The 12,208-nt window shown below is 37.6% G+C and overlaps 1 protein-coding gene across 1 annotated transcript in view; it reads right to left on the bottom strand.

Annotated features, from left to right (window-relative positions):
* Window positions 1–12,208, bottom strand: part of LOC140245834 (uncharacterized) — a 66,810-nt gene that overhangs the window by 29,631 nt on the left and 24,971 nt on the right. Inside the window, exons 2-4 of the mRNA XM_072325336.1 lie at window positions 7,726–8,275; window positions 5,666–5,819; window positions 354–420 (exon numbers count right to left, since the gene is read on the bottom strand). Of these exons, the coding sequence (XP_072181437.1) occupies window positions 354–420; window positions 5,666–5,819; window positions 7,726–7,929 (425 nt within the window). The 5' untranslated portion in view covers window positions 7,930–8,275. The remainder of the gene's footprint in view (window positions 1–353; window positions 421–5,665; window positions 5,820–7,725; window positions 8,276–12,208) is intronic.

The following is a 12,208-nucleotide window of genomic DNA, read 5'->3' as shown; positions in this document are numbered from 1 at the left end:
AATGAAATAACACATTTCAAAGAATACAATATACCATACTACATAAAAAAGGCATAATACTTCATATCTTTACGTCATGAGCCATAAATAGCATGTACTTCATCTTGTTAAGCACTTAGTGTAAGTAAGAGCAAGAAAACATGTCAAGCTATCATAAGCACTGCTCAAGTGTTCAACAATGACAACTCGCAAGCAGAAAGGGCTTATACTTAAAAACCACAAGTTTGATGGTTACACTAGCCTCAACAGAAGAAAAAAGAAAAGAGCTTAGTAAAAAAAGAAAAGAGCTTAGTAAAAAAAAAAAATAGAAAAGGGAGGATAATGGTCTCTATGACCAGTGTTACATGACTAACCTTCTTGTTGCTTCTGTGCCATCCTGGTGGAATAATGAGAGCTCTGCTACAATACACCCATGAGTGACTGCAGAGTAAAAGTGGAGAGAAGCATAACATCTTAAAAATCAGAACTGAACTTTGATATTTTGGTTTTAATCTGCTTAGAAACAATGCCTTTACAACTGAACACTAGGTGAGCAAAATATATCTGAATAAAGAACAGAGACGCTGAAATAATCTCTTCAAGAACCTGGTTTGACAGTAAAGTTCATTCGCAACAAAACTACATTCTGTCTCAAAATCAATGTATGCCCAAAACACTTCTTGCATTGGCGGCGTGATAAACTGTGGCACATACAATGTGTGACATTCACTACACACAGAATGTTGCTGTACAGGGTCAGCAGAATTGCGTGCAAAGCCATTTGCTACGCAAACAAACAAATATTCACAGATTGGAGTGACCTCAAGAGAACTTTGTAAGGTATTGTGCTCAATATGAAACTAAAACTCTTCTATGATGACCTTTAAAAAAAAAAAAAAAAAGATTTTGGATCTGCAATGTATAATTCTGCCCCTATATGGTAACCAACAGAGGTAGAAAATACATTGTCCATGAACATAAGGAACATTAATTTCATGCATGCATGATCATGAAAATCATACTTCATTATTATGAAGGCATTATTGTTATCAGTATTTTCAATGTTATGATTATGGCAGGCGAACACAAAATATTCTTCATGTGGAATACATGAGACTCCTGCTAAATTATGAGCTTTCAGGACAAGTACTTTTCTTCCGTTATAATGAAATTTCGTGACAGCCTAACAATGCCACCATACATGTATAATCAAGATAGATAGATAAAAATTGTGGGACCTAAATTTTTATTTTGCTTTCACAAAATTTTGTTGTAACCATATTCATTATAACAGGAGTGCATTGTACCCAAAATTGATCCATGTTTCTACATGTACAATTGCAGATATATGCCGTATGTTGTAGATTCTTTTCTCTTTAGTGTTCTATGTTATCAATAAGTTAATAAAAAAGCATAGAAGAGAAAACTACCATGGCCAATACTTGATATCTGTTGCTTTTCAGGTGATTGAATACAAAACCTGAGGTACGAACGACAGAGCTTTCATTGCCATATCCTGAAGAGTAGTACAGGTACATGTAGTAGAATCAAGTATATATGTACGGTATGTAAATTATATGTACATATAAACACACAAGAACATAGAAACAGCACTGTGTACGAAACAAAATCTTCACTGGATCATGTGCCCTCCTTCAATAAAAGTCACATATTGTAGAACCCTGGTTAAAAAAGAAAGGAAACCGTGCCACTGCTGCTGACATGATATGTTACTGAATTATTGAGAAGACTAGCTCCACAAAAACTCTCCGCTCACTAATACGATGAATGAATGGTGATAGGGCATCCCTACTGCAGGACCAAGGCTAAAGGCTTTGATGACAAACACAGAGCTTTGGGCTTTTACAGGCTCTCACACATTCCTGCATTGCTGTGCAGTACAAATACCTCTGGGCCCTGTGAGCATTGGAATTGTGTCGAGTGAGATGCTGGTAAGAAACACGATTCCCTGATCTCTAATTCTATCATTTCGTCACAATACATGTCTACAGATACTCACTGTCGGGTCAAATCACAACAACACTGAGAGATTAAATCAGTAACATTTTCCTTACAGATATGACTACAAGACTACGATAAACATACAATGTAGGTCAGGCCATATTGAGTTATTTGTGATAACATCAAACCCATGTCACTGCAACAATGGTGACTAATTTACATCGCAGCAGTAATCATGTGTCCTCTCCGATAGATTCAATGAAATGTGAATCGTTTTTTCCCTCTATCTCTCCCTCTCTTGCTTTCTACCCTCTCCTGTAATAATGCAAAAAGACTAATAAAAATGAAAATTAAAACCAGTGGTTTGCTTCATTACATATCTGCAGGCCAGTGCTTGAAATCATAGATGATATGACTTCCTGAAATGTCAACCTGAGTCGAGTGTGTAGCATGCACACTCTTCCCTGTCACCCTAACCCATGTTGACCAATGCTCTCAAAGACTCTCGGTACCATCATTCGCTGACACACTCCTGGGGCATTCACTGACGCAGGAAGACATCAGCGAAGCGTCACATTTTGGGATGACGACATGATGAGGTCACGGACACATCTTGAGTGTCGACCTTTCAGTTGTGGGTGTGCACGTGTGCCGCACAAGTGCCATTTGAAGTCGCGTTAATTTGGCAAACTTGCCACATTACATACAGCTGGCCAAACCATGTGAAATGTCATGTAGCAGTGAATACCTGTGAATACCAATACCTTGATGTCATGAAGAAATTATGTACAACTGCTTTCACTATCTAAATGTGTATCTCAGTGTGAGACGCTAACCTTCTCCGGAAAATTCTTAATAATACTTCAGCTGTCAGTATGACAAGAATGTAAATGACTCCATCCAAAATTCTGATCTTCCATGGATAATATACATTGTACTACATGTTTCAATACTATTTTTCCCTCAAACAACTTCTGTCACATGTATAGATAGTACATAGTACTGTACTATAATTGTGATGAACAAGTAACCAGGCAGAAGAAATAATATTGGATGTCGTCAATAATCACAACTGTAGGTACAGAAAAAATTTCTACAAACCAAAACTACAAATCACAACTTTCAAGAGTAGTATTCTGCGCACTAATGGGATGCTTGCTAGACATAGACAGTAGCTGCATTAGTGTTTTTCCAACCTGCATCAAATCAGCAAAGGTACTGCAAACCAAACAACATTGATTATAATTCATGTTATGAGTAAATAATGACTTGCCATTAGGGACAACTGGAGACACATGCCATGTACATCATGGACCTACGTAGGTCCATGTGTACATCAACTGGTATCTGATTGACCTTGCACAGCACATATTGTAAATGGTTCCAGCACTACTGAATCTCACAACAAAACACTGGTACATTTGTACATGCACTACACTCTATGCACTCTACACTGTAACGAACTACACTGTAGTGTAGACAAGTCAAAGGAGCAATTTGTAATGTTATGCCTATACAGCCATGTAGGTGAAAAAACTCAATATGGGGCAGTATGAAAATGTGAGGGCACTTCTGATCTTCATTTCATACATGTGCAGCTGAAATAAACAGAATGGCAACAGATGAATGATGAAATTCACTATTTACAGACCGAGTTATAGATATAAATATCACATGGTAATACCGGTATACAACTGTACAAGTACATAAATTATGTAAGATTCAAAAAGAAAATACAATCCTATATTCTCCTAAAATGTCTGGCATACACCTGTATTCATATTAGCTTTTCTAGTTCACTTGCAAAACAAAACACAGGCTGTCCATGACAATCAAAATGACTCATTTGTGGTTTGACTATCAGTAATGGGCATGGTCAAAACCAATTGTTCCACACAGACAAATAAAGTTGCAAAAGGCATTAGTGAATGAAATAGTTCATGGCTGGAAGTTGAGGGGGAAATTAACACCTGCAGATTCAGCAAACTGGTATGTTGATTTGGACTGTTAATACTGGTTCTGCTCATTTTTTCTTTCTTCTTTTTCTTCTTTTTTTTTCTTTTTTTTAAATCTGACTACGAACTCTCATATCCAAAAGCACTGACCATGATCTACATGAAGTTCCTCATTTGATACAACATTCAATGATACTAATCTGTTTCTCAGAGTGCAGCAATGACAAAGGTGACAGACCATTTAAAGTGTTTCTAAGATGCAGAACTACTATGCTCAGAATCCTACTCATGGAATCAATAAAGTAATTCATGTGTGTTGCACACTAAATCCAATCACTCATAACTCTTGTCCCCAACGAAAAACTTTGAAGTATTGTCCACTAAGAAATTTCAGGATGATTTTGTCCCATCACGGTGACAATACACTTGTTGAACTACTCATACTGCTGCTAATACTTTTTAAAAATTCCTTTCAAAATCTTGAAAATTCTGCCAGCAATATACATGTGTAGGTGAAGGATATCCATTAATTTTAACATATTACTGATTTAACAGATGAAATCTTCATATGACTGAAAGTTTTGACAAGACCTTAGGTTTCGATAGTGGGTAGGATTCTATCACTTTTGGTGGGAATTTCACAATCAATGCAACCTGTATTTCAGCTTATCTAAGGAGACTGCTCTAGTCACTATGTAAACCATGATGTGGCTGCAAAACTGTAATGATGCATGATTTACCGCACATAGAGACAATTTTTTTTTTAATCCACAGACATTGTTGATTTGTGCTAGTTGGCAGTAAGGTTAATCAAAGACATTTAAATGCAACCAAGTTGATGGTTACTTCTCATTGTAAAGCAGTACTTTAACAAGAATACCATGTGTACAACTACAACTGTACCATTTGAATTATATTGCCCAATAGAATAAATCCATCAAACACAGAAATGCTAGATTCTGAACCTCTTCACAAGTTTGAGCAATGGAACAGATTTTATTCAATGGTTCTACACAACATTTGTAAAGTAAGAATGACATGAAAAGAAAATGCATCCATTTCGAATTTTGCATCCCTCTCTCTCTGTGAATGTTTTGAATAAATGCCTAAAAAAGTTCACCATACCATTCTCTCGTCATACACAAGGAAAGGAGAGCAGAATCCCCTCCTAATCTTTGTTAGGTAACCTCACTAGAGGATATATACATGAAAATAATCATGTTGTGTGCTCATCCTAATTCAAGGCAGCCTTCATTAAAGAGGCAAAATGCTTGGGGGCTAAACGTGTGATACTGGTACTGTAATAGCAATAACCAGCTGAGAAAGGGCATTACTTCACACAGTCTATGTTCCAGAATTCTGACAGGGTCATTTTCAGTGTCGCAAAATTTGACAAAATACCTCTGCCATTTCTGTGACATTCTACCTAGGCATGGGCTGATGATGAGTAGCTAACTTTGAAGTTTGTGAGACTGCACTTTAGAGCAGATCTATCACATTAACATTTTACAGACAGGAACACAGCAGGTATCATAACCTTTGAAAACTCTCACCCAGAACAAGTGAGAGTGCTTGAGTTAAAGGTAGAGATCAGAAATGCTGACACAACCTATCTTCAAGGAGTAAGCTCTTGCCATGTGGTTTCTTCTTGCTGTAATGCATTTTTGCAACTTGTCTACAACTCTAGAAGATTGCAGAATTTCCAGTGGTTTGCTACAGAACAACGGCTTCCAGTGACATTAGAGCAAATAAAAGGGAAAAAAACTCACCGACTCCTCTCCTCGAATTCTCCATGACGTCCACTCCAAACTGGACGATGTCTCCGGAGCAAATCTCCTGGGCAGGGCTCTCCTCGGACCCTCGGCTGAGGCGGTTGCTATTGACGAATGTGCCATTGCTACTCTTGGTGTCTTGCAGGTAGAACTGCATTGTTTTCAGCCAGCCAGGAAAGAGAATGGAAGCAACCTTTTATACTGCTTTTGAATGAGTTACACATGTCAGCTATTTGCACTGGACTTCATAGATATCTATACAATGTGAACACACATCCGGTATTAATACCACACCCTAATGAAGAGGAGTACATCATTTTCTTGACCTGCAACATCCATTTCGCTGATGCATTGTTTTTACCAACATAACCCTCTGTGTAAGCAGAAACAACATCCAAAGAACTTCCAAGCTCAAGGTTATATCAATATTGTTGCATGAATCTCATTCATCCAAAACATACCTTACCTCTGCAACTCAATACAAAGGATTTCTGAAACACGGACCAAAGCTCCACAGAGTACACTTGATGCTATTTCTTTAATCTTTAAAAATGAAGTTAGCATCTTAAAAGATACACATGTACAGGTAGGTGCTGTATAGAGGCTTCATAAGTTCTGCATTATGGTAAACTTTTTTCCATTTTTGTGTAACAGACATTAAACAAATATTTTATTTGTTTCCACGTGAAATGTAAGTATGATTGTACAATGTACTGATTAACAGACGACAACTATATTCACTCTTATTATTGAAGTGATAAATGAATTCAGTTTGTGATTTGCGAGGGCCATATGGTGCTCATAACTCAACATTATCCTGCAAACTTCGAATGCAATACAGAGCTCTACCATAAACGACCCACACAGCCTCAGTTTCAGAATCTTAATAATGCCCAACATAAATCTCTATTGGCCACAAATATTTCTTTACATCAAAATCATGCTTGGCTTTTTATATTCCTGAAAATACTGCTCAGACAGTTGGTTATTGTGATTACTATTTTTCAATTTTAACCCTAAAAAGACTGGGGGGGGGGCCTAAAAGGCCCCCCCCCTCGACATTTTGCACGATTACTCTGCAACACGCAATGCTCTCGCCGCGATGCTCTATGACTTTTTTCTTTCGAGTTTCCCGCACATTTTGACACCAAATTTGTGATGCCCGGGGGTACGGTTCTGAAGTTACATAACTTTTTGTACATACACGTGAGGCCGAAAATGGCTCAAAAATGTGATTTTGTGTACAAAGTCAATGCAAATTGAGTTTTTTCACATGGTTCATATAAATATGCTTATTTTTACTCTCAATGGCTAAAATTAATTTGTTTTAGGAGTATTATGCTTCAAAAAGTGTCTGCCACAAATTTTGTTAAAAAAAAAAACAAAAACAAAAGGTTGAAAAAACAAAGAAATACATAAGAAATTCATAAAACAATAAAATAAATAAGAAATTAATTTTGATACCGAATTTTTTTCAAGTACATTTGCTAAGAATGCCACAAAGAATAATTAGACAAAAAATGAGCACTTTTGGAGCTTTATTTACTGATTTAGATCAAAGAGTCTGATTTCTCGCATAAATTAGCATAATTAATCAAAATAAAATAAAAGAAGACTATTTTGTAAAATTTAAATATACGATCTTGTAGATTACATCGCACACTACCATTGTGCAAATTTCCGTGGCGATCGCGCGATCCACGGCCGAGATCTTAAGGGGGGCCCTTTAGGCCCCCCCCCCCCAGTCTTTCCAGCTACCAAAATAGCCCAGTCTTTTTAGGGTTAACTAAAAATAGCAAAGCACATCATGGTATTTGACCATATAGGATCACAAGAAAATTGTTTGTAAATGTACTCCTTCTGCGGGCAAGAAGAGACAGAGCATTTGCTTGTAACCATTTTTAGAATTCTTAAGAATTCTTTACATACTCCTCATCAGCTGCAATGAAGTCAAGAATTCAACATACTGGTAACTCTGATGTGATAAGCGCAACCTTCAGCACCTAGGGACTGTGATAGTGTAATGTACATGTAGCATGTCTACCTGCAAAACTCACCTTTGAAGAGTCGCTGTCGTACCAAATAAGGGCGTGGTTCCGTGAAAGGACCTTGCAGTCAAAAATCCCGTTGTCAAGGGCGGGGCGGGCCTTGGCAACAGATCGCCCGATCTTGACGGGCTCGCTCAGCCGTATGTGCCTCTCGTCAAAGTGGTGGGAGCTTGGGTGACACTTGAAGACAGCTTTCGCCGTCATAGTGACCATCGATTACAAGTGATGGCTACTGCTGGACGGGATAGTGGACGAACTCTGGGTGCGAATGGCAAAAAATCCAACTCTGGGCTGAGGTTCTTGGAGGACCAGCTAGTCGACACACATCTTGCAAACTGACAAAGCTGGACAACACAGAAAGTTTTATCTGCCTGTTGGCTGCATGCTAATTCTTCTTTGGCCGAGTTACCTTGCTGACCGTCTGTGTGAGCCTGAAGCTGAAATTTGCCCTTTTTCTTGAATAATGACTGACTTTTCACTGAGACGGATAATCTTTCCTCATGGTGGATTCCTCTTCAGGGGACTGTTCTGAAGAACTCGGCATTGAAGCTTTTCATTTCTGCAAAAGAAGAACAAACATAATATCCTTGCCTCTTATTAAGGGCCAAAACTACTGGGGTATGTCAAATATTGTAAGTAAAATATCACATTTTGAACAGTAATACCTATAACATGTATCAACCCTTTGATTGACAAAACATCATTATTTTACACGAGTCTGGAATGCAATGCTCATCATTTGCACATATGTAATTACACTTGACTGTTGCATGCTAATTACCTCCGCCAAGGGAGGAGATTATGTTTTCGTTACCGTTGGTTTGTTTGTTCGTTAGTTAGTTTGTCCGTGTGCAAAATAACTCAAAAAGTAGTTAACGGATTGGGATGAAACTTGCAGGAAAGGTTGAGAATGACACAAGTAACAAACGATTAACTTTTGGTAGTGATCTGAGAATTTTGGGGGAATTTACGAAGGATTTTTGATATTTTGGCAGGTAGGGTCAATGAACTTGGGAGTTCAGGCTGCACGTATTTGACGTTTGCATGAGCGCACTAAGGTGCGTGCTCTAGTTTCTGCTAGGGCGAGGCGCGCCGTGCAGCTGAGGGTTTATGACGTAACAAAGGTTTCTATATTGGGAAATCGGGCGACTCTCGGCACACAATGCTGTAAGTACGTATGGGTGGAAATCTCTATGGAAGAACAAGATCAGTGGTGGAAATGAGCTGCATACTTGGTGGAGGTCTGCGCTCTCAGAGTGCTTCTCTAGTTGTTAATGACTTAATACTTGCACAATTAAATTTTCATGAGCAGTGCACAATTGCTTACTCATAATCTTTCATGCGATTAACAACAAAGACAGAATGTGATTTGACATTTCCATGCATGAAAATTTATGTACCAGTATATACACAGATGATCACTTCAAAAGAATAGCCTGCTCAGTAGCATTATACACACACTGACATGAATACTTGAACACACACACACACATACATACACTCATACACACACAACTACTGTAGCAGTATATATCAGCTGACGAATATGTGCATAAAAAAATATTTTTGCTGGTTTAAGATTTCATGCTATAATGTAGCCAAAGGCAGCGTGAAATCCATTAAAATTAATGTACTGTGAATAAAATATGGTATTTCTGTGTTCAAAGTATATCTTCTACATGTACTTGCTCAAATGTATATTGAGGTCAGGGCCCCACACTTTTAATAAGCAAGTCGCATTCCATTTTACCTGCCCAACTGTGACTTTTACTTGCTCAGGGCAGATAGGCAAGATAGGTACCCTACAATGTACCTGGCCCTGCATGACAAACATTTCTGTTGACCGTAAAAAATGTTGACAAAAAATGAAGTTAGCCAATCAATTTTGATATTCAATTTCATTTTGCTTTACAGCCTACACAAGAAAGCAATGCATGATCCAACAAATAATTGCTACTATATTGCCATAGAATAGCTGTGGAAGAGCAGAACATAACTTCCTTTCCATAATATTTAATACATCATACTACATGTATGCTGTGAATTTACAGGAACAAGGATAACACTGCTCTTTGAACTCATAAAATACATTCGATTTCCTTCCACTTACGGGGTGCCACAAAGACAGGAATTGCCTATTTCTGCAGGATTCGTAGATCAGGTGGCACATATGCAGTTATGGATATTTCTGTCCACAACAATGTAAATGGGAAGTGCGGCAGCAAGAAATTTTCTTGATAATGCAAGATGCTGTTTGCATTAGTACTGGTATCTACTCCCAACGCTTATCAGAACATACAAAGTTGAGTCGACACGGAGCATAGGTTACAATGTAGAGTCGCCTATAAATGCCTGCATTATGGACGAATTGCAGTATAATTAACACACAGGCAAAAATGAAGCAATTTATGGGGAAGTAGATAGTCTCTGGACCAGGCTTAAACCCTATTATGAATGACTACAACTCGTCGTTTCTATGTAATGTAATTCACAGCACATTACAAAAACCAAACTGAGATGACAGAAAAACATTCTGATACCAAAACTACAGCTTTTCAAACGTTGGGTAAATTACGGGCCATAGCGTTGTGCACTGCCATGATGATACTGTTAAAGTGCATGAAATATATGGCATCAAAAGTGTTTCTATCACATGCTAGTGTCATATTCATCTATAACAAGATTTGAGTGCACATAACATGGTTTACAGTACCTAATTGCAGCTTCCTGAGCCCCATTTGTATTTAAACTAGTTAAATAGATAGATAAATGATAGAATCTGCTTACTCTGCCTTGAAGTTGACGAATCAGCTCACTCAAAAAGGTATCCAGATTATACAATGTACCATGATATCAAGATATAATTTATTCTTCTCTGTCTTTTTTCACTCTGCATACAAATTTCTTGAGTTATAAAAAAGAAGTCATATGAAAGCATGCAAATTAAATCTGTTCGACTGGACTTACTTGTGAAAATCACGGAGAGAACAGTTTCATGACTTATGATTTTCACAAGTCCAGTCGAACAGTCAGTCCAGTCGAACAAATTAAATTTGCACGCTTTTAGCATACTACCTGGATGAATCAAAATCTACATCGATATAGTGTAAGAAGTCATAAAAAAATTTATAAGCTTTTTAGAGGTCAGATAAAATGTGAAATTCTCTCCCATTTTGCAGTAATCTAGGGTTCTAGACCTGCATACATTATTTCCGAGGAGAGTGAACTTAAATCTACATGTAGGAGATATGCAGGTAAACCCCTGAAGAAAATAGATGTGATAAATAAAGAAGATAAAAACCTAAGTTACATTTGTCCCAAAACTGAGACAAATGAAATTCCAGTGCAAGGAATATCGATGGATGATACCTTGCAAATTTATGGTGCCATGACACCGTTTTTCTGTGTCTTGCTGAAAGAGACTTTAGTCCTGCCACAATGCTTGATGTTCTGAAAAATGCTGACCTTCCCAAGGAATACTAATAATGCAATATCCACACAGGGGAAGAAACAGATGCTGCTAGCTTTTCACTTGTAGTTTCTCCAGTTTTTCCTCAGTTACTGCCCTTACTTTTAATTAGTATGTACTATTTCCATTTTCTTATACTGTAATGCAAAAATATTCACTGTACATTAATGTTCACCTTTTCGGTGCTACTTTTGGCTAGCACAAATTCTAAAGTCTGCAAAGCTTGCATTTTGAACGGGTTAAACCATCAACTGTGCTTCATCAACTGACAATATACCACTCTATAATACCTTGGTACATGTGTGTCCTAGTATTCATTTGAGTGCATGCGTGTACACTCGTAAGCTAGTAGCTTTCTGTGCAGGTCGTATGATTGTTTGCGTGTACTAGTACAGTTGTATATCGATTTTCACGCATTGAGATGTCACATGATTATCAAATTCTGGGGGGGGGGGGGGGTTGTGAGCAGGATGAAAACATACGGATAAGTTATTGCACAGGACAAATTAAACGACATCCACCTTCATATATACATGTGGATTGAGTGAATGCAGCAATATTAGTAGAACACATCAGTGAAAGTTTGGGGAAAATCTGACAATCCGTTCAGAAGTTATGAATTTTTAAAGCATCTGTGCAATCACTGCTGAATGAGAAGACTACTACAGTGTGTGATGTCACATGCATACAACGGTATAAGGAAAATAAAAAGAGAATTTCAAAAAAACTTTGTTTTTTGAATAAAGTGCACATTTCTTCGTCTCGTTACTGACATATGTTAAGGGAAATGTTATTCCCCTTGCCTTCTGAAAGAGAGAAGTCGAGTATTCTTTTGTTATGTGAGAAAAGTGAAAATATGTTGAATTTTCTTTAGAGTTTCTTTATATCGTTGTACTCATGTGACATCACAAGGTATAGTAGTCTTCTCATCCAGCCGTAACTTTTGAACGCATTGTCCAATTTTCCTCAAACTCTCAGTAATGTGCTCTACTAATAATGCTGCATTCACTCAACCCACATGTC

Source organism: Diadema setosum, chromosome 2 (assembly GCF_964275005.1).
Source record: "Diadema setosum chromosome 2, eeDiaSeto1, whole genome shotgun sequence".
Classification (NCBI taxonomy): domain Eukaryota; kingdom Metazoa; phylum Echinodermata; class Echinoidea; order Diadematoida; family Diadematidae; genus Diadema; species Diadema setosum.
The sequence above is the reverse complement of the archived record's forward strand: the minus strand, read 5'-3'. Positions and strand labels throughout refer to the sequence as shown.